Source organism: Molossus molossus, unplaced genomic scaffold (assembly GCF_014108415.1).
Source record: "Molossus molossus isolate mMolMol1 unplaced genomic scaffold, mMolMol1.p scaffold_m16_p_6, whole genome shotgun sequence".
Classification (NCBI taxonomy): Eukaryota; Metazoa; Chordata; class Mammalia; order Chiroptera; family Molossidae; genus Molossus; species Molossus molossus.
This window is the reverse complement of record NW_023425399.1, coordinates 658,812-685,450: the sequence shown is the minus strand read 5'-3', so window position 1 is coordinate 685,450 and position 26,639 is coordinate 658,812. Positions and strand designations below refer to the sequence as shown.

General features: G+C 62.3%; 2 protein-coding genes across 2 annotated transcripts; one reads left to right on the top strand and one right to left on the bottom strand.

The window, feature by feature from the left end:
* The first annotated feature begins 166 nt into the window (after positions 1-166).
* On the top strand, positions 167-6,758 carry BIRC7 (baculoviral IAP repeat containing 7). Its single transcript, XM_036244639.1, has 7 exons — positions 167-302; positions 3,143-3,520; positions 4,354-4,453; positions 4,761-4,842; positions 5,003-5,048; positions 6,302-6,373; positions 6,565-6,758. Exons 1-7 carry the CDS (start codon positions 167-169, stop codon positions 6,756-6,758), a joined length of 1,008 nt encoding a protein of 335 aa, XP_036100532.1.
* A 1,522-nt stretch (positions 6,759-8,280) lies between these two features.
* On the bottom strand, positions 8,281-19,082 carry NKAIN4 (sodium/potassium transporting ATPase interacting 4). The gene is made up of 7 exons (XM_036244638.1): positions 19,029-19,082; positions 14,515-14,652; positions 13,625-13,705; positions 12,736-12,930; positions 10,788-10,848; positions 9,498-9,582; positions 8,281-8,439 (listed from the first exon to the last, which is right to left on the bottom strand). The coding sequence occupies exons 1-7, from the start codon at positions 19,080-19,082 to the stop codon at positions 8,430-8,432; spliced, it is 624 nt and encodes a 207-aa protein (XP_036100531.1). The 3' UTR covers positions 8,281-8,429.
* Positions 19,083-26,639: the final 7,557 nt, after the last annotated feature.

The window sequence follows — 26,639 nt, the reverse complement described above, 5'->3', positions numbered from 1 at the left end:
AAGAGCAGCCCAGGGAAGTGCCACCCAGGACACACCTGTGTCTACTTCTGAGTAGTTGTGGCAAGACAACTCGGCACGTGCAAGGCCCGTGACCCAATAGGTAGAGAGCAAATGACTGAGTTAGAAGCAGCTGAGTTTCCCACAAGTTAAAGAGCTCACCCGGGCAATGCAGATCATCCATGGCCAGCTGGAGGACTTGAACCAGCTCCTGGTGCTCGGCAGCCCGCCCCATCCTCGGTGGACTCCCCTGGACCCTGCTGCTTCTGAGGGCTTCCCCGAGGGGCCCGCAGTCCCCAATGCTGGTCCACGGCCCAGTCACCTCCCTCTCTGCTTATCCAGCAGCTGGACCTGCACTGTCCTAACTCCACTCCGACAAGGGCACCTTCTGCCTCCACACAAACTGTCCTCTGTCCTGAGTGTGGGAGCATGATGCGGACATGCCTGCCTGGTGGCCCATGTGGCAGCCAGAAGAGGGTTGCTTGGCAGCCCCCTCCAGACCAGGTGGTGCCAAGATGGTACTGAGAGGAACCTTGGCACCTGGAGAGGTGCCTCACCTGGCAACCAGCAGGGTGGCCCCAGCCCAGGAAGGCCCAGCCGGCTGGCTGCTGGGTGGTACGTGGGCCATGCTCTCCTCAGTCATCTCTCTGGCCCTGTCCTGGGATTTACTGTTTGCTACTTAATGTCATGGTCCCTCGAGCAGCAGTGCTCACAGGGGAACACAGACCCTCATGGACATGCCGAGCCCACCACTGTGACCTGGCACTCCTCTGTGTTCACACTCAGGCCCACACGGGGTGAAGGGTGGTCGTAGTCACTGACAGGTGTGTGGGCAGCTGAGAAGGGGTCCTAGGGTGTGGTACAGGGAGGCCCCAAGGCCCCAGTACACGCCCCTTTGTCCTATCAGACATCACTTTACAAAACACAAATGCAAAGACAAAAGGTTTTTTTTCTTTATTGACTTTAGAGAGAGAGGAAGGGAGAGGGAGAGATAGAAACATCGATGAGAGAACATCGATTGGCCGCCTCCTGCATGCTCCCCACTAGGGATCAGGCCCATATCCTGGGCATGTGCCCTGACCAGGAATTGAACCAGAGACCTCTTGGTACGGGGGTCGACGCTCAAACACTGAGCCACACCGGCCACAGGGCAAAAGTATTAAGAACGTCAAGGTGGGGACCACAGAGCCGGCAGCCGCCAGCAGGGAGCTCAGAGGCTCCGTGTGCCCCGCCTTCCTGACCCTGTTAGCCCATGCCGGCCCTCACTGAAAGCCTTCTCCTGGGCCCTGAATGGGCTCACCTGGGACCCTGGGCTCCCTTGGAGGCCTTGCCCTGCACCACAGGTCAGGGTGCTCCTGGGCCACACCCTTTGCCCGGATTTCCGGCCGGAAACCAGGTGGCCTTGGACCCTGAAAGGAGAGGGTTCGAGGGACTTGCTAGAACTCCGGCAACAACTGGGCCGAGCAGGTGGTGTAGCCAGGACGGTGAGAGTGATGGATCTCAGGAAAGTGGATGGCAGCTCCCCACCCCCATCCCCACCTGCCAGGAGTGAGGCACAGCTGCGCCCTGGTGTATAAGAGGGCGGGCCCCAGGCTTTGGTCTGCGTGAGCTCACACAGGTCGGAGGTGAGTGGAGGCCAGTGGGGTGCCGGAGAGCTCGGGCCCAGGTTAGGAAACCCCTCCTCCTAGCTCCATGCTGTCAGCCAGGCTTTGGGAACCCCATCCGCCATCAGCAATGGCCTTTCGGAGCCTGGTTCCTCGTTTTAGTCTTGGTGAACTATTTTTAAGAGTCTGACGCACTGAGATCAGGCCGGGGCTGACCGGATCAGGCAACGAGAAAGAGGGGTGATGGGGTTTAGGGCCTGAGCAGGCTAGAGAGCTGAGGGAGGAGGTTTGCCCCGGGGAGGGACGATGGGGCAGGGCCCCGCACCCCATCTAGTATTCTTCTTTGTCCCTTCCACACCAGAGCCTTTGTGACCTGCTCACCTGGGGGCTCAGGCTTATCGAAAGTTACATCCCTTCTCCCACGTTCCCTGCCTGTTGGGACTGGGGACACTGGGGACCCTGGGCTTGGGCTGCTTGGCGGAGACCATGTGGCTGTGACCAAGCTTGAGGGGACACCCCTCCAGGGAAGGGGACACCCGCATGGCCAGCAGCTTCGACCTGGGCCTGGAGCAGGTGCCATCCCAAACCCCAGGCCCCCTCCAGACCAGGAGCCAGGATTCGAATTCAAATGGGAAAACTGACCTTGAAATGTTCCCAGTCCCAAAGACCCTCCCTGAGGCCTAGGGAGGTAGGGGAGCCCTGGCCGGTTTGGCTCAGCGGTTAGAGCGTAGGCCTGCGGTCCAGAGGGAGGTAGGGGAGGAGGGGGTGGCTTGGGAACCTTGGGGAGGCGGGACCCCATCTGCCCCCCTTCCACACCCTGAGCACTAGAGCTGCCTGAACCTGTGGAGGCCCTCCCGTGCCCGCTGGACAGGGATCTCTCAAGCCCCTTCCGCTCCAGGGCTCAGAGCAGGAGGACATCCAGGTAAATGGCTCCAGGCGCACCCCTTCCCTCCACACCCCTGCTTGCCCCGGGCTGCCGGGGAGAGGATCACCCAGCCTCCCGGGCAGGACTAATTGCATAGCTCAGAGCACCTGGAACCTTCTGCGTGCAGAGGCTGCCTGGGCGCCAGGCCCAGAAATTCTGAACGCGCCACCAGCGTCGCCCCTGCAGCCCTGAAGCCAGCCCTCAGCCGCCTGGGAGGGGTCTCTGTGCTCTGGACCCTCCCGCTTGTCCCAGAGGTGGAGGGAGACCTTTGACCCTCACTGCAGCCCCTACTACCTTAGCGCTGCCCTGCGGCCCCATGGCACATGCCCACCACAGACAGCACGTGAAGCTGGCTCCCAGGCTGGCCCCTTCAGAAAGCAGCAGACCCCAGTGGCCCTCAGGGTCCCCTGGCCCTTCCCCCACCTGGGGCATCTGGGGGGCAGGACCCTGCCTGCCCTCATCTCCTAGCGGTGTGATGCAAAGGTCACCACTGCCCCCAGGCAGGGCCCGAGGCACAGGAGCCGTGAGGCAGGCTGGCCGGGCATGCTCCAGGCCTGGCTGGCCCGGGCCCCTGGCCTTGCAGCAGGACAGGTCAGGGCTGGTGTTTCCTTTATAGGGCCTGCGGACGGGGCCACGTGCTGGTGCTGTGGCCTGGAGCCAAGCCGCTGGGCAGCTGGAGACAGCCCCACACGGGGGTGCTGTGGACCCCACGCTCAGTGCAGCCACCTCCTGGGCCAGGACTCCAGCAGCACCCTGTCCTGGGGAGGCCGGGACCTCATGGACGGGCAGATCCTGGGCCAGCTGCATCCCCTGGCAGAGCAGGTGGAGGGGGCTAGGGCTACCCCATGCTGGAGTCCCAGGACCCTACTCTGCTTGAGGCCCTCCTTCCCCTCGATGGGCTCCCGGGAGGTGCGGCTGGCCTCCTTCTATGACTGGCCGCTGACTGCCATGGTGCGGCCCGAGCTGCTGGCCACCGCTGGCTTCTTCTACTCCAGTGAGTCCCTTGTGCACTGAGGGCCCACCTTCTCCGAGGAGCCCATCCCCCGTAGCAGGGAACTCCAGGCCTGACGAAGAAGGGGCGGGGTCCTGCAGCTTGGCACCCCTGCTCCCTGCCCTGGTGTCCCTCCTGAGCGTATGCTTCAGACTGTGACAGGTGCAGCTGGGAAGAGGCCAGAACGACAGGACAGGTGGACGCTGATGGGGGGGTCAATGGTGGGACAGTTGGAGCCGGGAGGAGGAACATCTGTGGGGCCCCTGGGAGTCCAGGGACAGGCCCTCAAGAGGTCTGCTGGGGGGACGTGCCTGCAGCCCTCATCTGCAGGCTGTACCAGGTGCCAATTCTATTGACGACGGGTGGAGGGTGAAGTAGAGAGAAGAGCCCCCCCGCAAAGATGTGAGCCTGGCAGTGCCCCCTTTTCTCTCGCTGAGAATCCATCCTGGGGAGGTGGCACCTGGGTAGAGGTACGGGGGTGTACTTCTGTCCCCTGAAGCTCCCAGGTGACAGGGTGGTCCAGGGCAGGGGCTTGCCCCCGCCCACCGCCTGCCTTTCTGGGACTGGGTGCTCCATTCCTGCCCCTTTAGGCAAGTGCTCAGGTGCCATTGTTTCATTTCCCCTTTGAGAAGACAGAGGTGCACACGATACCTGGGAAGAATGTGGGGCAAGGAGGTGGCAGAGGCTGGGGGGAGCCCCAAGGCTCGTGTGACCTCAGAGAGCCCCTGCCCCATCAGGAAGGACCACCTGAGAGCCTCTGTCCCCAGCCTGGGAGACACACCTAGCCCAAGGGGAGCGGCTGGGTGTGGGGACGGCCAGCATCTCTGCTCCCCCAGGCCAACAGGACATGGTGAGGTGCTTCTGCTGCTGCGGGGGTCTGTGGAACTGGGAGCAAGGGGATGACCCCTGGACAGAGCACGCCAGGTGGTTCCCCAGGTAAGGGCCCTGAGGGAAGCTCCTTGGTCTGCAGCCCTGGAGATGTTGAGCTGGGGGTGGGGGCCCCTCTGGGGATGGCTCTTCTGCCATTTTTTCCCTGATGCTCAACAGAGGCTGCTTTTCAAACAGCCTTCTCAGCAAGTGCCCATCACTCAGGGAGCCCCACCTGTCCCCCGCAGGGCACTGTGGTGAGGGGGGGGGACAGGAGCAGCAGGCAGGACCCCGGCCCCAGGGGCTTTTCAGTGAGGGGAGCTTTCTGCCAGCCCAAGCCCACTGCCCATGGGGCTTCTGAGCTCACTCTCTTCAGGTGTGAATTCCTGCTCCGGACAAAAGGAAGAGACTTTGTCTGCGGTGTCCAGGAGTCCTGTTGCCACCCGCCTGGCTCCTGGGTGAGTCCTGCCTCTCCTGGGGCTGGGGGGAGGGCTGCCGGCCCTGCCCTGCCCTGCCCTGCCCTGCCCTGCCCTGCCCTGCCCTGCCCTGCCCTGCCCTGCCCTGCCCTGCCCTGCCCCGCCCTGCCCCAGGGCACAGGTGTTCTCTGGCACTTCTCAGGACCAATGGGAGGAACTGGAAGACGCAGCCCCTGCCACCCTCTCAGGTGAGCCATGGCGTGTGCGTGCCCCCTGCCTGCGCCCTCGGTCACTGCAGGCTGCGCTGTGGCCAAGGCTGCCCGGCGCCCCTGCTGCGGCCAGAGGGGGAGAGAAGGCTGCTCGGCCAGGTGTGAGGGTACTGCCTAGGCAGGCTGCATGGGGCTCCAGAGGGCACTGTGATCCTGACTCCAGGTGAGGCCAGTCCTGGGGCAGGTGACGGATATGAGAGGAGAGGCTCCATGTCCCAGGTGGCCTCTGCTGGGATGGCCACCAACCACAGCCCGAGAGCCGACCTGGCTGCAGTCATGAGCCCAGGGGAGCGGGCTGAGCTGAGCTCTGCCCTCCACACCCGTGCCCAGGCCTGTGGGGCGGGGGGCGCAGGGGTTCCAGGGTTCAGATTCCGGCTCTTCCGACTCCAGAGCAGGTAACTTTTGTTCTCTGAGCTTCCTGCCCTGAGTTGTCAGGTGCGGACAGAGCTGACCCTGTCTGGGGTTAAACAGGGCCCGTGTGATGCCCTGGGGACAGCGCCAGGCACCTGGTGGGGCTTTGTGGTGGCCTCGCTGGCCAGGTGTAGGGCTTCCCCGGTAGAGGGAAACACAGCCCCTCTGCTGAAAGGGTCTGACTCTGCGCCCCGCCACCTAGAGGCTGATGGAGTAGCTGTGATGGCCACATGGGCCCGTGTAGAGGTAGCCCTGGCGACTGGCCACGTGGCAGGCTGTCTGCCTCTCTCCGGTGACCCAAGGCCCCAGGCCCTCCCTGCCCTCAGTCCAGTACCCTTGCCTGCCTTGCAGATGCCAGGGGTGGCCAGGCATGCTCTGAGTGGAGCTGGTGCCTGGTGGAATGCACCACACTCCAAACGGCCCCGGCTGGAGGCAGGCACAGCAGAAATATCCCGGGGAGGGGCCAGCCATGCCATAGGAATCACAGCTGGGGGCCGGCCTGTTCTAGGAAGAAGGCAGGGGCAGGATGGCAGGGGGCAGAGGTACCCCGGTTCTGTGGACGCTGCCCACCTTCCCCTATTCCTGTCCTGTTCATCCCTTTGGGCACAGCCCCCCTCGCTGCCCCTCTAGGGCCTAGCAGGCACACAGCACCCATGGCCCCTGCACGAGGGGCGGGGAAGGGGCTCTAGGGATTGGTGGTGGTGGGAGGACAGGTGCTGGAGCTGGGCTGGTCCTCCTGCAGCTCCTGGGAGAACTGAACCTGTCTCTGGCCCAGCCTCACCTTCCCCAGGGGCCTCGGTCTCAGTCTATTCTGCCCACAGCTCCTGTGAGCCCAGGCCCTGAGCTGCCCACACCCAGAAGACAGGCCCACTCGGAGGGAGCCAGGGAACCAGGTGAGGGAGGGCCCGCAGGGGGTGGGGGGCAGGGCTGGCTCTTCTGCACTCCGGGAGTGGCCCGAACCCACCTCCCCCACAGCCCAGGGCAGAGGGTGGAGGGCAGTGTGGGGAGGTGTCACAGGCCCCGCCCCCTCGGAGGAACCAGGTGGAGCCCAGCACAGATGGAGCCTGGGGGTTCCCTTCGCCAGGGACTGGGAACCTGGAGGAGCAGCTGCAGCGCCTGCAGGAGGAGCGGACCTGCAGGGTGTGCCTGGACCGGGCGGTGTGTGTGGTCTTCGTGCCCTGCGGCCACCTGGCCTGTGTCCAGTGCGCAGCTAGCCTGCAGCTGTGCCCCATCTGCAGGGCCCCCATCCAAAGCTGCGTGCGCACCTTCCTGTCCTAGGCCAGGTGCGTGCACCTTCCAGGGGAGGCGCCTCCCTGTGCTGGGCGGTGGCTGAAGCACGCCCCGAACTGGGCTGGCAGGCAAGGCAGGGACCAGGGGCAGCAGGGGGCAGCCCTTCCTTCACCCCCAGCCCTGGCAGCCGTCCTAATGGAGCTGTTACCTCCCTTGGGAGAGGGGCACTACCTTCTGCTTGGCACATTAAACCACACCTGGGGGCACATCTCTACCTTGATTGTCCTTGTGTTCGGGGACAGCGCCTCCTGTCCAGCTGGGCACACAGGGCTGCAGCCAGGCCAGGGGGGGGAGGCCTGTGGAAAATACTGCCCTGGACCCTGGATGGGACCTTACACTGGGCCCCCCACTGGTGGGAATGGACATGGGTGGGCAGATATGTGAACCTTTGATCATCATAGATGGGGAAGGGGGGACAGAAACCTGGCCTTCTCGGGGTTCCCAAAGGCCTGTGTGCCCCAAGAATCTTCCAGGGGTAGAAGGAAGAGCACCCAGGGAGGTGGGGGACAAGCCGCCTGGCAGCGGCTGACTCATCCCTCTTCTCCCCCAGGTGCCGAGTGTGGGCACCCTGCCCGGTGGGCACCTCGCCTGGCTCGGCCAGCGGCCTCCACGCAGCGAGCCTGCTGATTCCCAACCAGCAGCCCGGGGTGGAAGGCAGCCGGATGTGGGGGGTGGGGTTTTTTTAAAGCTAAGTTTGGTGGTTTTTATTATTATTTTTTAAGTGTGGTCGTTTTTAAAGATTCACAATAAATGTCAGGTTTTCCCTGATGGTGCTCAGTAGCCTGTGTTCCTGAACCGGGAGCCCCCCAGTCCCCCACCCCCACTTCTGCTCACCAGCAGGGTAGTGCCTGTGCCTCCCGCCCTCCCCAGGTCATTTCCCCAAATGCCTCCTAACAGTGGAGGGCACCCCTCCTCCGTCCCCTCCCCCTTCTTCCTGTCCTTAGTTTTCAGCAGAAGGGCTCCTGGAACCTTGTGGCTAAGCCACCTCTGAGACCAAACCTGGGATGACCCACCTGGCTCCTGCCTCCTGGGGACAGTGGTTTATTACCCACTTGGTTCCTGGGGGACCCTGCAGGACTATTGCCGAAGGGCCTCTTCGGGTACAGCTCCAGGGCCAACCCGAGGCAGCACCTTGCCCTGTGGGCGGAAGGGCCACAGCTGCTGGACCAGCCCGGCCGCCCCAGGGCTGCAGCCCCTGGTGTGAGCTCAGGCCCGTGTCCAGTCAGGGCTGTCCTTCCTGGTGGGCGGGGCTCACTCCACCTTCAAGGTGGGGTCACACTTTCCATGCGGAAGCCCCCCAGGCCAGCCCTTTGCCTCGGCATCACGTGTGGCCTGCAGGGTCCGCAGCCCCAGGGCAGGCGCCTGAGGGAGAGTCCGTGGACAACAGTGCCAGGCCTGCTGTGGACAGAGGACGTGGTTTTCTTTCTTGTTGTTTTTTTTTTTTTTTAAAGAAATTACAAACTGTTGGCGCTGCAGCCATCCTGGCCTGGTGCTGGCTTGCTACCCTGGCTGGTGTCCAGTTGCTTGACCCTGGGCAGGTGCCCTGGCCACCTGCAGGGCCCTGGGGGCAGGGAGCCCGGTGAGTCCCACTGCCTGGAGTCCCCTCCGTCTGGGCTGGGTCAGAGGACGCAGGCACGAGCAGGATGGGCGCAGCTTCACTTACGCAGGCCTGCAGGGAGAAGGGCGGGGTCAGAGAATCCCTGAGGAGCCTGTTCCGGGCTGGGAAGGAAGGCTTAGGGGTCAGAGGTCATTGGTCATCAAGGCCACTGTCTCTTCCCCTGGAGAGCCCAACATGCAGATGGGACAACACCCAGGAGGGGGACAGCTTCCTGGGCTTTGACACGGGCAGAAGGCCGGGCGCTGGAAGGCCAGCCCAGGCCTGGGGGTCCCACCTGGGCAGGGCAGGCCTCATCTGCAGACAGCTCGTGTGTTTGGGGGTGGAAGCCCCTGAGCCCTGGCTTGTCACTTCAGAGCCCATGTGCCCCCAGCATTGGCTCTCGTGAACCCTGCGCTGCTCGGGGGCCGGAGGGAGGCCTCTCCCTGTCATGGGAGCGAGGTGCCTGCTGCCTCTGCTGGCCTTGGGCCACTCTGTGCCTTTCGCTTGCAGGGTAGAAAGGCTGGGGAGCCGACAGGAGGGCCGGGGTCCCCAGGGCATGGCCACAGTTGGGGCAGGCTTGCCTCTGAGGACACGGGCAGAATGAAGAAAGCATAGCTTGACCAAGACAAGACCACCAGCCACCAAATTTCAGGATGACAGGGCAGGCGGGGCTGGTGGCAAAAGCTGCTTCAGAGAAGGTGAGGAGGCATCCCCACCCCGCTTGGGGTGTGCAGGGCAGGGACACTGCTCTTCGTGAGGGAAGAAGTCTGTTCCTCCAAAAATAGGAAACCAACACCCTTAACTTCCTGCCACGGTGAGACACCACTCGTCTTGTACGTGGCTCCCTGTTGCCCCACTAACCCCCTGGCATGAAACCGGCTTGGATCCTGACTCCTGCAGACTCCACTGGGCATGGAGTTCCAGGGGGTGGGGAGCCAAGCCCCAGAGCTGCACCCCCATTCCTGGCCTGGAGATGCATAGACTAGATCTCAGGAAAGTGGGGGACATGTGGACGATGGCAGGATGGACAGACAGAGTGCCTGGGGACGCTGTCCCGAGGAGAGGAGCCCAGGGCTGCGCTAGTCTGGCTGGCCGGGCCGAGCGGGGCAGGCTGCGCTGGCCATACTTACAAGTACACCTGCTCGAACAAGAGGTTGGAGGGCTTTTCAGTGACATGGTAGAGAGGAAAGGGATCAAATCCACCAATGAAATCAACTGAAAGAAATCAAGACCCAAATAAAACAAAACCCAGACAATGGAAAAGATGGCAGAATGGAGGCCCTGCCCAACCACACAGGCAGGAAGGGCAGAGATGGGAGTGAGCGAGGAGTCTGGGAGGGTGAGCGCCCCCAGCAGGCTCAGGCCAGGAGACGGCTCTCCCTGAACCAGGATTAGTGCAGGCAACCCAGGGCGAGAGGTTTCGATGGGCACTGCCGGGCTCAGCTGGGAATGTGGCCTGGGGAGCCGGATCCTCCGAGCCGGGGGTTGGGGCTGCAGGTTCCCCCAATCATCACCCCCATCCTATTCACAAACATCACTCGCCCGCCCCTTTGAAGCTGTCTGCACAGTTAGCGGGGGCCAGGGGCTCTGCGGGCAAAACTAATCCATTTCTAACCCCAGGGCTGGCTCTGTCCTCGTGTGTGGCCAACACGCGAGGTCTTTTGTCCCTCCTGGCCAGCTGTGGCCCGAGAGGTGGCTGGGTGGCTCACCCAGTGCAAGGGCGGCTAGGAGCAGGTCAGGGAGCTAGCCTGGTCTCCAAGCCATAGGATGGACAGGGGCACTGCCCACCCCAGAGCCCCCTGACTCTGGGGACAGAGGCTCTGAATTCTGATCCCAGCCCCAGGGAGGGGTCTGCCTGTGGGAGCCAGGGCCCCAGTGCACCCAGCCCTGCCCACTCTGGCTTTGTTCTCTTCTGCAGGCATCCCCATGAGACCATGTCAGGTGGAATGTCTGTGAGGGCAGCTGAGGGTTGATGCTGCAGATGAGAGGAGAGTCCAAGGGGCGCCAGTGGGGGGGCAGTGCAAGCGCTGCCCGGAGGTGTCCAGGCCAGGCCCGAGGCCCCCAGGGCCCAGCCAGCAGGGCCTGTTCTCAGCTGCCAGGATGTGAGTGGCCCATCCCCCCGTAGGTCTGAGGGCTCCACTCTCCACCTGCAGCAGCCGTGGGAGTCATGGGGGGCCAGCCCGGAAGCCTGCAGGTCTTGGGGTGAGCTGACCCCGGTGCCCACAGCTTGGGGCTCCCCCCGTACCTCTTCTCAGATGACTGGGCCATCCCCCTCTTTGCTCAAGCAAGCCCCCCCTTAGGCACGGGTACCCATCTAGGAGAGCAGGGCAGGAGAACAGAGATGCTGCCTCCCCCGCCCTGACTGCTGGGCCCAGCTGGGTCTCTACAGGGCATCTGGGGGGGCCTGTGGCTACACTCACAGCTGTCTTCCTCCTCGGTGAGAACGCTGACCACGTAGCAGGCATAGACGAAGCCCAGCAGCTGAAAGACACGAGAGGCTGGGGTGAGGGTGCCGGGCAAGGTGCAGGAGCATCGATTCAGGATGTGGGCCGGGGCTCTGAAGTTCCAGATGCCGCCTGACTTCCCTAGAGGGGCTGGCTCAGCCCCTTGGGTGAGGGCCTCTGGGGCAGGGCTGGCCACGGGACAAGTGAGCCAGGAAGATGACCAAATCCCTGCTTTAACAGGGGGGCGAGATGCCGAGAGAGGCCCTCAGAGACATGGGACACAGCCTGGATGGACCCCTAGGCTGCGGCCCACCCCCCAGTTACAGCCAGGAGCCTGAAGCAGCCGATCACTGGGGTTCTCTTCCTTGGGGATCGGGCTGTCTCCAGGTAGTTCCAGTTGACAGGTTGCTAACCAGGCTCCATGGTTTGGATGAAGGTCCAGGAGAGACAGACCCAGGCAATTCTGGGCAGAGTGGAGCGGGCTGGCAGCTGCTCTGGGGGAATCGGGGGCTCAGCCTGGCAGGACTGATGCTCCATTGATCCATTACAAGATGCTCAGACTTCAGGGGATAAAGGGCAGGCCAGCATTCAACCCCCCGTGGACCCCTGGGCACCAGGCAACCAGAAAGCAGAGGCTCCAGCTGGGATGGGGCAGGGTCGGCACTGCCCACGTTCATGTGGCCCAGGCAACAATACCATGGGATGAGTTACTCCCGAGCGAGGTGTTTACAGCCACCAGGGCTGACAGACACGCTGGAAAAGCTGGACTTGTGCCCCCTGCTCTGGAGGCCCTGCCCTCCTCAGGGGACGGCCACGGGCCTTCTCCATGCCAGAGAGGCAGGCCTGTCTCCTCAGGGCTGAAGGACAAGTTGAAGGACAAGTCGAACCGCTTTCCGGAATGAGAGGGCCCAGGCCTGGTAGCTGGCCGTGGTGCTGAAAACGCCTCCCGCTTCCCTGCTTTTCCTAGAGTGGGGGTCTTGGGGAGCACAACCCACCTGCCACACCTTTGCCTTCCCACAGCCCCTCCGGGTCCATTCCCTGAACTGCCACCCAGTTCCTCCACAAAGCTCTCCAGAGGCCGGAAGGACCTGCAGCCTCAGATCCCCCAGCTCTGCCCCCTCTGGCTGGCTCCTTCCTGGCAGGACTGCGTGGGGCCGTCCGAGGATCTACTTCTCCTGGACCTTCCAAAGCAAATGGCAGAGCTGGGCCCCCACAAGGCCAAGCATGCACCTGGGGCCCTGCGGACCCAGGCCCCTTGCACGAAGTCACTTCTCTGTGCTGGGCTTGCAGACGAAAGAGCATCGGTTCCGTCTCAGCTTCAGCCACAGGATGAGTCAGGGCTTTTTCGGTGTGTGTGTTGGTTTCAGTGTAAGCGTGTCCTAAGCACGGGGTGGAACACACTTACACTACAACTGACTTGCTGTTTCACTGAAATGCGAACTTCACAATCTGCAGCCCCGCTCTCAACGCCACAGAGGCCGAACGCAGCCAGCAGGTGTGGGATGCGCTGGGTCCCGCCTCCCTCTCAGGCCCTGGCCTTTGGCTGGCCAGGGTGGGACTCTCGGGGTTCCTCCCCTGCCCACGCTGCTTCCAGGGCTGGAGGGGACAGACTTCGGGAGTCCTGGCATCCCTAGCCCCATAGTATCATCAAAACCTTCAGGTTCTGTTCCCATTGTTCATCCTCAGGCTGCCCCTGGGGTCACAGCTGGTCCTGAAGCAAGACGCTGAGGCTCCGGTGGCTCAAGCCACACTGGTGGAGAGCGGCAGTGTGAGTCCTTAACCTCTAGGCAGAGACAGGAGCAAGGAAGGGCACCCTGCACTGGTGGAGGATGGTGGGGCCCTCTGTGCACGAACATCCTGGGGCCTGGTCGCCTGGGGGCTCATGAGTCCCCTCCCCTGTGCCCCGCCCCTCTCCCACGCTCACCGCCACCAGGATCTGCAGGGCGCTGTGCAGGGCCTCCACGTAGCCATGCTCCAGGGTGCAGCTGACACCTGGCCCCAGGGCCTGGCCATTGGGGGGCTCCAAGCCTGCCCCTGGCTCCTCACGCTGACAGCCAGGGCCATGCTCACGCCACCAGGAACGATGTCTGGAAAGGTTGAAGGTCAGGAGCTCACTGTCCTGGGGGTAAGGGGGTGGGATCGGGTTAGCACCAAAGACACCACCAGCCTCCACCCTGGACGACAGCCGTGAGGGACAAGGACACCAAAGCCCTCCCCGCTGCTGCACCTGGAGTCAAACCCTACCCCACTCCTCGCTCTTAAGACTTACCTCCTGGCTTCATGCAAGGATGAAATCAACGCTATGTGCCAAGCGCCCAGAATAGCCATTCAGGCAGGGTTTGTTCACCAAGGGCACTCCTAGCTACACATGCCTTGGATGTGGTCCCCGCCACCCCCACAGGAGGGATGCATGGACTTCATCAGGGTTTAAGGAACAGAGCAGCCCAGAGGACGCAGGCAGGTGACGTTCCCACCAGCACTCCTCTGCCAGGGCTGGTCTCTGCTCCTGGCCCCCAGCCCTGACTCCCCTTTCACGCTGCCCAGGATCCTAGGGAGGCACTCACTCTCCTCCAGGAGCCCTTTCCCCAGCTGGAGGCCACCAGTGCCCCACCCCGCCCCCTTCCATCACATCACTGGTCTTTCCCAGACCGTCACTAGTCACCGCTGTGGGCCAGGCCCGTCCTGGGGGCGAGGGACAGAACAGGCCCCGCAGGACCTGCAGTCTGCGAGGTGTGTGGGTGGCAGGTGACTAACATGCGGCGCCCCTGTGGCCATGCCCCCTCCATTTGCACGGGTCTCCTGGACTGACTCACCTTGGAGAGGCCCCCCACCTCCAGGTAGAAGCAGGTAATGAAAACATTCCAGGTGATCCAGATGGCTGCCCACACAGCATACTGGGGGGAAAGGGGGTGAGAAGGTGAATTGACCTAGATGGTGTCCTAGGGAGACAGGGGCGGGGGGCTAGCTCTTCAGGGGAGGAGGCCCCCCCTGCTTTTGCCCTTGAGTGCCCTTGAAGAAGATGCAAGGAGGTCTCCAGAGGGCAGAGGCTGTGCTCCCAGGTCTCAGCCATGGAGTCTTCCTGTGGTGACAGGGCTCCTGCTCCTCCAAAGGGGGCGCCCAGGAGATGGGGCCCCTGGGAACAGCCAGCCGTGAGGGATCTTTCCCTCCTTCGTGTCCTGGCTCAGAGATGCCCGTGGCCCATCCAAGGTGGACAAATGACGAGCAAGGGCATGAATGGCCTGAACTCCAGAGCCCCTGCTCTCCCCCACAAAAAAGCATCCCGGAAAGCTGCCTTCTGGGTCTGAAGGATGCTGTTGTGAAGTCTCACCGGGACACAGCGATGTCCCCATTCTCACTGAGCCCAGGGCTGGGACTGCGGCCCACAGGCCTGAAACACCTGCCCTGGGGCGCTTTGCAGAAAAAGTTTGTCACAAACCCAGGTCTAAACCAATGATCGTGGGCAGGAGGGTGGAGGGCAGGGGCCTGGGCTGGGGCCCCCAGGGCCCAGTCCCTGCTCTGTGCCTCAGCGTGCGGGTCAGAATTCCAGGCTGCGGAAAAGGTGTGAGCCTGGAGGTCGGTGAGCAGCTAGAGTCCTGGCCTTTCTGGGGGCTCTGGGGGTTTCTAGGATCATCTGCCACTGGAGGCCCCATGCCAGTCATCTGGCCCACCGCCCTCGGAGGGGACAGGAGCGTGGTGGACTCACCACCACGATGTAGCGAGGTCGGTACTGGATGGTGCCAAAGAGCCCCAGGATGACCATGACGATGTGGATGAAGGTGGCCAGGATGGGTGCCCACTGGTAGCCCAGGAAGTCAAACACCTGCCGCTCCAGGGCGGTGACCTAGGCCAGGAGGGCACACGAAGAGCAGTGAACCCCTGCCGGAGGCCCCGGCCAGCCTCTCCTGCCTGGTTACCCCCCTGAGCGCCTGCTGAAATCCCGGCTCTCCCAGCAGAACTCTCCAGTGAGCCCAACAGCCCCAAGGACTCTCCAGTGAGCCCAACGGCCCCAAGAACTCTCCAGTGAGCCCAACGGCCCCAAGAACTCTCCAATGAGCCCAACGGCCCCAAGGACTCTCCAGTGAGCCCAACGGCCCCAAGGACTCTCCAATGAGCCCAACGGCCCCAAGGACTCTCCAGTGAGCCCAACGGCCCCAAGGACTCTACAGTGAGCCCAACGGCCCCAAGAACTCTACAGTGAGCCCAACGGCCCCAAGGACTCTCCAGTGAGCCCAACGGCCCCAAGGACTCTACAGTGAGCCCAACGGCCCCAAGGACTCTCCATTGGGTGTGCCTTCTGTTTCAAAAGGTCCTCTCTGAGCAAACTCCCACAACCCATCCTCAGTTTTGTCATCTGGCGAATGGGAACTCCATCCAGGGCTGCTCTGATTCACAGGGCTGGAGGGACAAATGGCAGACAGGGGCAGGAAGCTGGAGGCTGGGAGCCAGCTGGGCTCCCTACTTTGGGGACAGTGGGGGTGGGGCAAGGCTGCTCCTCCACCCTGGGCCCCTCTGGCCCCACCAGGTCTGTGGACACCAGCCCTGTGGGTACAGCAGAGGGAGGACAAATGGGAAGGAATCAGACCCCGAAGGAACGCGATGTTTCCTGTGTCGGGAAACTGCCAGGCGCTGAGCTCAGCCACGACTCCAGAAAGCATTCATTCCCTCGCTCGTCCATTGCTGCTTTCATCAGGGTCGTGAGCCAGGCGGTCAGTGCTGGTGTTGAGGAAACACGGGGAGGGAGGACAGCCGCACCCCCTGCACCCAGTGAGGGCCCAGAGACCGGCAAATCCTGGGAGGACAGCAGCGGAGAAGGGGTGGCATCGCGGCAGGGCCGTGGCTGCATTCCACGATTTCGCCTCGGGCCCACTGCGCCGGCGTGCCCTGGCCCCTGGGAGACCTACAGGGCCAGTCCCGGCCTCCAGTAGTCTCTGTGTGGGCTGGGGGCCTCGGGCTGAGTCCTGGGGCGGGGGAGTCCCTCCAAGGAGCACTGTGACTAGGGACAGAACCCAGCAGGGTGAGCCTTGTGGATTTCCCTGGGGTCACTGGGCCTGACCTCAGCCAGAGCTCTCGGCCCTTCTGCACCCCGCTCCTCTCAGCTGCTCCCACCTGTGTCCTGCAGCCCTTAGGGGACCCCAACCCGCCCCAGAAACAGCTGCTGTGGGTGTGTCCTGGGCACTGTCCGGTTGCTATGGGTGGCCTGGGGCGGGGGGGGGGGGGAGGCTGGCTAATTCCAGGAGGCCTGGGCAGGGGGATATTCCAAGCATGTCCTTTGGGGGTAGGGGGCTGGGGCCGGCCCTAGGAGACAGCTGGGTGTGGACAGCAAAAGCAGGCACGCATCCATAGCACAGGAAAACTTCCCACGGACATGCCCTCCCACACACCCTCCCCTCCCCCTCCCCTCCCCCTCCCCTCTGAGCCACTTTCCGGCATGTCACAGCTCGTCCCCCACACTGGCCTGCCCTGGGGTGCTCCAGAGGAGTCCCCTGAGGCTGGGTGACTGCAGCCAGGAGGTGGTGGGCTGTGCTCTCCTAAGACACTGAGCGAAGCTGACAGTCAGTCTCCAGTCTCCGAAGATGACCAGGGCCTGGGCTCAGATAACCCCCTGCCCAGTCACCTGGCTGCGGGGTGTCCCTCACCCATCACCCCTCCTGCCCACTTCCTGCTTCCTGACCCACCCAGAGGAGTGGTTCCTGCCCCCAGGGAGCCTCCCGCCTAGAGACAGACACTGGCTGTTTGCATTGTGCCTGACCTTCCCCCCTGAGCCCGGGGCGCCTGGCACACAGTGGGCTTGTGGCCTGGACCAGACTGTCATGCACGTCCCTGCTAATGGCTCTCAAGTCAGAAGGGCAGTCCCAGGCTCTGCTCCCAGAAGAGAGACCCTGCAGCCTGGCCGGTCAGCCAGGACAGCAGAGGCTGGGTGGGGTGTCTGTCTGTTTCGTTTCTAAGCCAAGACCCCGGCAGGCTCGGCACTGTGGCCACGTTGGTGAGCAGGGCAGAGATGAGGGCTGCTTGCTGCCCAAACCCCGTGAGCCCTCGCTGCCCCGTTGGCACACGGTGGGGCACAGCCTGGGAAACAGCCCCACTGCTCCGCCGGCTCGGAGCGGCAGCGGCGGAGTTCATGCTGTTCTCCAGTGAGAAGGCTCCCAGAAGACAAGCCTGGGCCTTTGTCCCGTAGCCGGGTAACCAGGAAACTCGCACGCTTGTCAGATGAGAAAAGAAAAGCCACAGGGCTCCCCCTCAGGCCCCCACCCCACACACTGTGACCAGAGCGGTGGGCCAGGTCAGACCCCCCTCCCCTCCCCCTCCTGCCCCTCTGCCCCCTCCTCTGGCCCAGGACAAAAGGCTTTTCACAGTTCCCTTCTGCCTTTCAGCCGGGCTGGCCTCCCTGGTGGGGACACAGCTCTGGCCGGCCCTTGCCTCGCAGAGAATGAGTCTGCCAGAGCCCCCGGTCCAGGGAAACCCTGCGGCCTCAAGCCAAGATGACCCTAACCCCTACGCTGCAGCTACCTGTCCAGGGGCCTGCAGGGACTCTCCTCTGTCCACTGTCCACTTTGGAGGGTAAACAGGCAACATTACCTGACCTGACCCCTCTGCGCCTGAGGTCACATCCCTGGCGCAGTACATCTGCTTCTCCTGCCCTCATCAGCTCAACCCCACAGGCACCCCACACACCAAACTCAACATGACACCAAACCAAAGTCACAACACCCCCAGAGCAGCTCTGCCCCTTGCTGACTGGTCACCTGGCTCCGGGCTGTCCTCACCCACCATCCCTTCCTTCCCCTTTCCTGCTTCCTGACCCACCCACAGGAGCCTCCCGCATGATTCCTGCCCCCGAGGGAGCCTCCCACCTAAAGAAGGTGAGCGGCACCTCTGCTCCAAGGCTTACAATAGCTCCCCACCGCCTGCAGGACAGTCCTTGGGCCCGAGAGCCTTTTGCCGGGTGGGGGTCCTCTCCCGGCCTTATCAGCACAGACGCTGCAGACTGCCCAGCTCCCTCCCTGCTCCAGGTCACCTCGCCCCTCAGGCTTCCTCAGCTCTGAGTGCCCCGCAGGGAAGTAGCTTCCTGCTACTCCAGGTGGGACTCCCTGGCCTGTGCATGTCAGCTTCACGCCAGCCCGGCCAGCAAGCCCTGCTCCCAGGCGGAGGACCGGACACCAACCCCACACAGCCGTGGGTGCAGGGGGACCTTCTACTCTCTTCTTCTTGGCCGCTGGATTCAGGAGGAGGAAGCACCATGCTTATCTGAGTAAGAGCACAACCAACCTGGCCTCCACAAAGTGTCATTTCCTTTTTGAGATGAGACCCAGGGTCCATCGGCATCTCCTCCCCAGCTCAGTGGCCCAGACCTTTGCTGGCCCTCTCCCCCAGGGCAGAGGGCTCTAGGAATGGGACTGGCCTGGAACCCCTGCTCTCCAAGCACTGAGTGGACACTTGGCTGAGGGGTGGCCAAGCCCTCCACAAAGCTGCATCTAGGGGCCCAGCTAAACCCAAACACAAAGACGCCCAAGTGCAGCCCTGGGCACTGGCTCCAACACCCTGTCCTCTCCCCAACCCCCCAGAACCCTCTGGGGAGCAGCGAAGGGCAGCCTCCTCCAGTTTCCGAGGCGCCAGGGTCGGGCAGGGCCGGGCTCACAACTCCCAAACTCACAAGCACCCCCCACCCAACGGGCTGTCAGGCCTCGGAAACGGAACTCGGCCGCTCGCTGGGGCCTGGCGCTGGCTTGGGAGAAGGAACGCCCGCGCACACACACCGGCTCTTGCGCGGGCGCTCGGAGCCACACACGCTTTCCGACACGCGTGGACCGCGCGCGCAGCCGCGCCCCTTTCCGGCCGCACCGTACCCACCGGACTTGAGTCCCTAACCCGAGGCACCGGGGAGAACAGGGTCCAGGCACCCCGCCCGAAGGCTTTTGTTCTGCCCCGGCACCTTCCAGCCGCTTTCCTGCAGCTGTCCCCGCTGTCGGGGACCCCGCTGCCATCCCTGCGCGCGCGCACAACGGGGCGCGTGGGGAGGAACCGAGGGGCCGGAGGGGTCGCGCACAGGGCGCTAGTTTCCTCCCGGGCCGGCGGCGAACTTGGGCTGCAGAAGGCCGTGGGTCCGAGCCACCCCCAGCCAGGAGTCCCCACAGGCTGGCGCGGACCCAGCAGCAGGGCTGGGGGTTGGTGATCGCGCCCGATGCCCCGTGCCGGGCCCGAGGAGGGGTCACCACTCACCAGTTGGAAAGTGCAGAGGAAGATGAGTGCGCAGCGGCCGGAACAACAGCCCATGGTGCCGGCGAGGCCCGCGGGCGCCGCCTCCGCCGTCTGGACCCAGAGCCACCGCACAAGGAGCCCAGCGCCTAGCCCCGCGGCCCACCCTGGCCCCGCCCCCGGCCCGCCACTCCGGGCCCGCCCTTCCGAGTCCCCAGGACCCCAGCCCGGCTCTGCCCCGCCCCCGATCCCGGGTCTCCCGCAGCCCCTGGCCACACCCCGCGGCGGCCCCCTGACCCCAACTCACAGACTTGCCACCGCCGCTGGCCGGGTCCCACCCCACAGACCCCAGCCTGGACCCCAGCCTGGCCGTCGGCCCCGGCCTGTCCCAGCTCCGCCCCTCCCCCGCAGCGAGGTCCCCCTCCCCCCAGCCCCGCCCCCTTGAATAACAGCTGTGCCTCGTCTCTCCCACCGACCCCATCCCCGCCCCTAATCGCGGCCTCTGGGGACTTTGGGCCAGCTGGGGAGGGGCCACGGGACCCTCTTAAAGGGGCAATGGCTTCTCTGGCAGCTCCGAGCTTTGAGGGGCTGCGCGGTGGCCCCATGACAGGCCCGAGGCTGCTTCAAGCCGGGGCCACAGGAGCCAGGATAACCAGCGACAATCCTGCATCAGAAAAAGTTCTGCGGGGCACCTCCTGGGTCTGCCCAGCCGCCGGTACGACCTCCTTCCTAGTGGGGTCCCAGGCACACCCCAACCTCAAGGTGTCCTAGCCTACCAGGAGCTCACCTGTCCAGGGAATGGGGGGACCTGAAGTCTAGGTCTGCTCTGGGGTGACTGGGGCGGGGAGGGGCCATGGGGAGCCCTGGATTTGCAGGCAGCCCTGAGGCCTGGGTCTTGTGTGCGACAGGGCTGGGGGAGGACACAACTGGGCAAAGGTGTGGAGGTGGGACTGAACTCCCTGTCCAGTAGATGGCGAGAGGGAGGCAGGTCAGGTCCGGTCCAGAGGCTTTGCTTGAACACTGGGGTGGACTTACCCATCTGTCATAAGACACCACTGGGGCTCCAGGTCAGGATGAGCCACAGGCACGCCTGTCCTCGGAGCTGAGACTTGTGCCGGGAGGCAGAGATGGCCCTGGTCAGGCCCTAGAGAGGAGCAGGACCTGAGCAGAGGGACACGTGGTTTGGGGGCAGGAGGGGCCACATGAGGAGAGGGACACAGGAGTGCTTTGGGCCAGCCCAGCGTGTGGCCCTGGAGTGTGAGGTAACACCCCTGACCTGATGATTCCCTGGGTGAGGGCTCCGCAGGGACAAGGCCTCACACGGGAAGCTTGGATGCACTGCCCAAGGTCTTTGGCCTCCTTTGCCGGCTTGGCCTTCAGAATCGGCCCAGTGAAGAGGGCAGGACTTCCTCGGAAGACGTTCACGGAAAATTACTCAGTACGGAGCAGGGCAGGCGGCAAGATGTCATGCCCAAGGGGCCACCCAACAGCAGCACCATGAACAGGAGCTGGGGGTCCTGTGCACTGGGAGGTCCTGTGTGCTGGGGGGATCCTGCGTGCTGGGGGGATCCTGCGTGCTGGGGGGGTCCTGCGTGCTGGGGGGGTCCTGCGTGCTGGGGGGTCCTGTGTGCTGGGGGGTCCTGCGTGCTGGGAGGTGCCCCCCCAGCAACCCTGGGCTTTTCCCACTAGATGCCAGTGGCACACCCCCCAGTCATGACATAACGGTATTTGCAGACATGGACAAACACCCCCTGGGACACCCCTCAGAGCTGTGCAGTGTGGGCTCAATTTTCTCAAAAGTAAAGAGCATGTGGGCTCCTGGGTGGCATTGATAAGGGGGTGGGACAGCACCTCTGGTCACTAAGCAACCGTGTGTGAGCCTTTGGGCTCCTGGCTTCACTCCAGGCCCTGCACTGCCCGTGGACAAGATGGACAGCCCGGCCCACGCAGGCGGGGACTAAGCAGCTACCGTTCCGGACAAGCAGCTGAGCCACTTCACCCTGCAGAAGCCTGGACCCCACAGTCCGCCGGTGGCAGTTCCCAGTCTCCCACTCTGGCTGCCTCTGAGGAGCCACCCCCACAGCCACCTGAAACCCCGGAGATCTTTGTCCCTCAGAGGGTGTCGCCCAGTCTGTGCTGCCCCCTCCCGGGTCTCCCGGCCCTCCCTCCTCTGCACACAACCTCTCGGTCCTCCCCGGGTGCCCCGAACTCCACATGTCCACATCTGGACTCATAACTCCTGTATGCCCGGGCCTGCTTCCTCCTCTGTCCTCCCTGCACACATGCCTCCTCCCTCCCTGACTTGACCCAGGCTCTGCCTCTCCACAGAATCCCTCTCTGCCTGTCCGGTCCTCCTTCCTTCTCTGCCTTCAAAGGCCAGAGGAGAGGGGCTGAGCCCCATGCACCCATGACCAGCCTTTGCACCAAGCTGGCTGTGCACAGTTTGGCTTTGTGCAGGGCCCCTGGGACCCGGAAGCCACGAACACCCACCTGGACCCCTGCCTCAGGGACAGCTCCCCGGGCCCCTGGAGTGTGGAGATGGGCCTCACAGCATGGGTGTGTGGACTGCCCTCCAGCTCTCCAACTTTTCAGATGGCTGTTCAGGGGTCTTTATGGTTGTGGGGAACCCACCTCCTCCCAGGACTCCAGGGCTGACACTCCCAAATGTCACAGGTCAGCACATTCCATCCTTCCGCCTGTGATTGGCTTAGAAATGGACACGTGACCCCAGCTAGTGCAGGCTTTTGGCTGGAATGCTGGTTCAAAGCCACTTCCTCCTGGGGGATGCAAACAAGGTAACATGCAGCCCTAGGAGCTGCACCTCAGGACCTGAGGATGAAGGTGGAACTGTGGAGCAAAGAGACAGAGAAGCCTGGTTCTTGGCAATATGTTGAGCTGCTGGATCAAGCCTCACCTGAAAGCTAACTTACCGTTGGACTTTTTTTTTTTTTTTTTTTTAATCCTCACCCGAGAACATTTTTCCATTTTTTTGTTCAGATAGAGCAGGAGAGAGAGAGAGGAAGAGAAAGAGAGAGAAACATCGATATGAAAGGGACACATCGAGTGGCTGCCACCCGCGCGACCAACCAGGGCCGGGGACAAACTGCAACCGAGGTACATGCCCTTAGCGGGAACCGAACCCGGGTCTCTCTGGACCGCAGGCCGACGCTCTAACCGCTGAGCCAAACCGGCCAGGGCTTACCATTGGACTTTTAATTGTATGAGTCAATAACTTCCCTTTATTGTTTAAGCCATTTAGGGTTGGGTTTTCTGTCTGTAGCAATTAGGATCTGGAAAGAGTCTTAAGAGAGGTATGGGAGGGGCTATGGTCACAGGGGTGTGGGTCCTTACTATCAGAGCTTCAGGATTCGAGCCATCAGCTGGCAATCTGAGAAGCTGGCCCAGTCTCAAGACATTCTTAGCCGCGGCTCCTTAGCCGGTGTGAACAAGTGCCACCCGGCACAGCTGCCTGCTCCTGGGTGTTTTGGGATAGAGTGATAGCTCAGATAGCTCAGATGTCCAGGGACAGTTGCACTTCTGTGGGATGTGTGGCCTCTCAAATTAGCAGGGCCACATGTTCCCACATTCCTTCTAGTTCCTTCTGTCCTGCTCCCCGATGTTTCTTGTGCATTGGGCAGAGGCAGCAGCAGGGGGTCAGATGGGGCTGAGTCCTAGTAGCCAGCAGGCCAGAGGCCAGGAGTGGGGCACCCGGCTGGGCAGACCCAACCAACCCCGTGCTCTTCTCTCCAGGTGCAGGACGAAGCTGTGTCCAGAAGGACCTGGTAGTGGAAGGTGAGCAGTGGAAGATGATGGACAGAGGACAGATACAGGGGTCTTCAGGAGGGGACGCACATGGTCCTGTGTGTGCTTGGTCCTGCCACCGCTAAGGACAGGAAAACTAAAACAGCAATGAGGACGCGTGCTCCCGGCAAAGATGAGCAGCTCGATAGTCCCCAGCCAGGGAGAGGCGGTGGGGACAGCCCTGTGCACATTTGGGCACTTGATTCCAAGGACTTGGCAGCAATTTGATCAAATCGATCTGAATTTACCCAGGACCCTCATCTCTAGAGGTCTACGCCATGCGATGCTCACATGAGTGTGGAGACCACTGTGCACAGATGTCCGGCACAACTGTGGCGAAGCAGAATGATAACAGTGATGACGATGGTGACCGTCGAACCCCCAGTCTGCAACAGGGACCACTTGGAGAAACTGTAAAATGTGCCGCACTTAGGACATTGAGGTTCTGCTGTAAAGACTGATCAGCAAGAAGTGCCTGCCCAGCACAGTGCCGAGAAAGGGGCCGAGTGACACCATCTCTGTTTTTATTTGGGAAAATCAGTCTGGCAGGTCCAGCCCTGTGTGCAGCCCCAGATGTTTCTTTGGGCTCTTCCACCCCTGCCAGAGCCGCTGGACCCCCTAAACCTGGCAGACCTGGCTGTGGGGTCCATGGAGCCATCGACAACCAGTGTTCACAGCCCCACAGCCCATTCTATGTGACCTGCATGTGTTTGGAAGAAACCGCTGTGGTTCTGCCTCTGAGCCTGGCGCTGGGTCTCCGGATCAGAGGACACAGGGATGCACCGCCCCTTCCTGTGCCCTAGCTCCTCACGTCCTCATGCTCTGAGGGTGGTGCAGAAGGTGGGCTCCACTACTCAGGATCTTTCAACCTTAGGTAAAGTACTCCATTGCTGTGGGCCTCAGTTTCTTCATCTGAACAGTGGGTCCGTCTCGCAGCAGCAGGATTGTTGTGCAGTTTACGCGAGGTCGTCTTTATGGAGCCCAGGGCCTGACTTCTGGAGGGTGCTCAGTAGTGTGGGGTCCTGGCCTGAAGGGGAGTTGGAAACCCCCTTTCACGGATGGGGAAACTGAGTCCAGAAAAAAGTAGAGATTTGCAGATTTGACCTGCTGCCTGGCTTGGGGGGGGGGGCGAGGCTTTATTCCTGCTCATCTTGCGTGGCCCCTTGCTGCCAGGAGCCCTCCAGCTCTGAGCAGCCATTGACTCTGAGGCCTTTATTTCCCCCCCTTGAACTCCCTTCCACTGTATTCACATTGAGAACTTCAAGAGCCCCGGGGAGGAAACCACAAAGATGATCACATTACTATAACTGAAAATTAATGGACCGCTGGCAGTTCCAAGAGAAAAACAAATTATCTAAGTATCTCAGACGGAGTTATAAAATGCTTTCGGTTTGCAGCCACACACTCCAGACTGCTCTCCACTCTATTGTCCAGACTCTGCCTGTCAGGGAACCTCTGGTCTTCTCCGGGACGCAGTCACCGCACCAGCCAGGGGATCGCAGAGCGGCAGAGGCTGCGTGCCAGGGGGCAGGCTTGTCCTGCCCTCGGAAGGGGCACCCCTCTGGCTCTGGGGACATGGGCCTCGCTCTGGGGCTGAACGTGGCCCCAGACCTCCCATAGCTCGGGGTGGAGAGAAAGGTTAACTTTTTTGCTCTGTGATCAGGAAATGGAAAATTCCCTGATCACAGAGTGGTTGTCTGGGCTTGTCAGTGTCGAGTGCTGGCTCCAGCTGTGCTCTTTCCAGAAACGCCTTCCCATTTCTCTCTTCCTCTTCAATGTCTCCCCCGGCACAGTCTGGCCTGCCTCCTCCAGGAAGTCCACCGTAACTGATCCAGCACTCGCCTCTGACCCTCTGGACCCGTGGAACCTACGCAGGCCCAACCACGGGATCTGAAGTCCACAGTGTAGACCCCACTGGTGCCTCGTCCACATCACCTCAGCCCTCGCCTGTGAATGCCAGTGGCTTCTTACTGCAGGAACTGGTGACTCCTCCTGGAGGGCAGCCCCCATTGCTGGAGGGTGCCCATGCTCAGCTGGGCACAGAGCAGGCTGGAAATGCCTGGGAATTAAGACAAGCACTCAGGCCCACGATGTGGGGAACGGCAAATTGAAGTGCAGTGAGATGCCACTTTGTACCCACTAGAGTGGCTGCAATAACGAGGCTGACAATATCAAGTGTTGACAAAGCTGTGGGAAGACTGGCGCGCTCAGACTGCTGGGGGAGGTACCCAACGGTGGGGGACTCTCACCTTCTCACGAGGGTCCACACACCTCCCCCACCTCCCAGCAATGTCACTGCTAAGTAATTAAAGAAGAGAAATGAGACACATGCCTGCAAAAAGACTTACACAGGAGTTTCAGGGCAGCTTTACTCATCATTGCCAGAACTTAGAAACGACTCCAGTGTCCATTATGTGGATGGATGAACAGAGTGGTCTATTCATTGAATGAAATTGTATTCGGCAATTAAAAGGAATGCGGGGCCCTGGTTCGTGCTGCAAGGTAGAGGAGCCTTGGAAACAGGATGCTCAGTGAAAGAGCCGCACACAGAAGGCGACCTACGGTGTGACTCCATTTCTGTGATGTTCCGGAACAGACAAAACTGAGGTCTGAGGCTAGAAATGAGAGCAATGTAACCCCTGGTGGAGGTTACAGTGGGGTATGCGTTGGTCAAAGCTCACTGGAGTATACATTTTATTTTTAGTTATTTATTTTAAAAACAATCTTTTTAAAAATATGTTTTTATTGATTTGAGAGAGAGAGAGAGAGAGAAACATCTATCAGTTGACCCCCACTGGGGCTTGAACCTGAAACTTGGGTATGGGCCCTGAGTGGAACCCAACCGGTGACCTTTTGGTGCACCAGAGGTCGCCCAATCAACTGAGTCACACCGGCCAGGGCGGAACTGTACCTTTTACCGAATATAAATCATAGCTCAGTGAAAGTGTTTATACTTGATGGTTCCGAAAGCTACGCAGATCAGTGAAAATCGGTGGAATGCACAGAAGAGCACCAAGTAAAAACAAAACCAAAAAATCGTTTGCAATTGTACGCCCCTGGAGATCATCCCAGTTCCCTTTCCGAACTCACACATCCACGCTCGGGAGCTTACTCCTCGCATAACGGCTTTTAGCCGCTGCCAAGGTCAGTGTTAGGAGACCCGCCTGCTGTCCGTCTCCACCTCCCGTCTCTCGGTCTCTGTCTCTCTGTCTGTCCAGCGGCCCCACCCCCTCCCAGCCTCCACCTCCCACTGCAGCGATGCGCTGGGCCAGCGGGAGGCAAAGTCAGACCAACGGGCCAGAGGTCAGAGAGGTCAGCTGTCCATTCTCGGAGCTTCCCCTGCCGGTCCGGGGCTGGCGAGGCCGCCACCCGAGCTGCCAGTGGCCCTGACTCCTTCCAGGCTGCGGGACCTCCGCCCCTTTCCTTGGAGCCTGCTGACGTCATCGGCCGGGGTCCCCTAAGCCACCCACGGCCTCCCACTGGCGCCGACACAGGACGCGCGAGCGCATTTCCGTGTCCGCGCGAGGACGGCGGGCCCAGCGGGGCGGACCCGCGGGAGGCGGCATCAGGCTGCAGGCCCAGCGGGGGCGGCGCCTGGAGGACCCGAGCCGCCCGGGCTGTCCGCGCGCCTCCCGCTGCGCTCCGCGCCCCACCGCCTGGCCGCGCCGCGCCGGTGACGCGTCCCCATGGCGACGGCGGCTGGCGGTGCTTCCGGCGGGCGGGCAGAGGCGGAAGTCCCGCCCCTGCCAGCAGCCCCCGGCTTCCCGTGATGCCTTGCGAGGAGCAACGTAGCCGGAAGCTGGTGGCGGCGGGGTAGGCGGCCGGCGAGAGCCC

What these genes read in the sequence shown, in the direction of transcription:
- BIRC7 (XM_036244639.1), top strand. Translation starts at nt 167, where the DNA reads ATGCAGATCATCCATGGCCAGCTGGAGGACTTGAACCAGCTCCTGGTG. An exon ending in CGCTGGCTTCTTCTACTCCA is followed by an intron (nt 3,521 to 4,353) that starts GTGAGTCCCTTG and finishes CTGCTCCCCCAG; the next exon opens with GCCAACAGGACATGGTGAGG. An exon ending in CACGCCAGGTGGTTCCCCAG is followed by an intron (nt 4,454 to 4,760) that starts GTAAGGGCCCTG and finishes CACTCTCTTCAG; the next exon opens with GTGTGAATTCCTGCTCCGGA.
- NKAIN4 (XM_036244638.1), bottom strand. Translation starts at nt 19,082, where the DNA reads ATGGGCTGTTGTTCCGGCCGCTGCGCACTCATCTTCCTCTGCACTTTC. An exon ending in AGGTGGGGGGCCTCTCCAAG is followed by an intron (nt 12,931 to 13,624) that starts GTGAGTCAGTCC and finishes CCTTACCCCCAG; the next exon opens with GACAGTGAGCTCCTGACCTT. An exon ending in CACCGAGGAGGAAGACAGCT is followed by an intron (nt 9,583 to 10,787) that starts GTGAGTGTAGCC and finishes GATTTCTTTCAG; the next exon opens with TTGATTTCATTGGTGGATTT.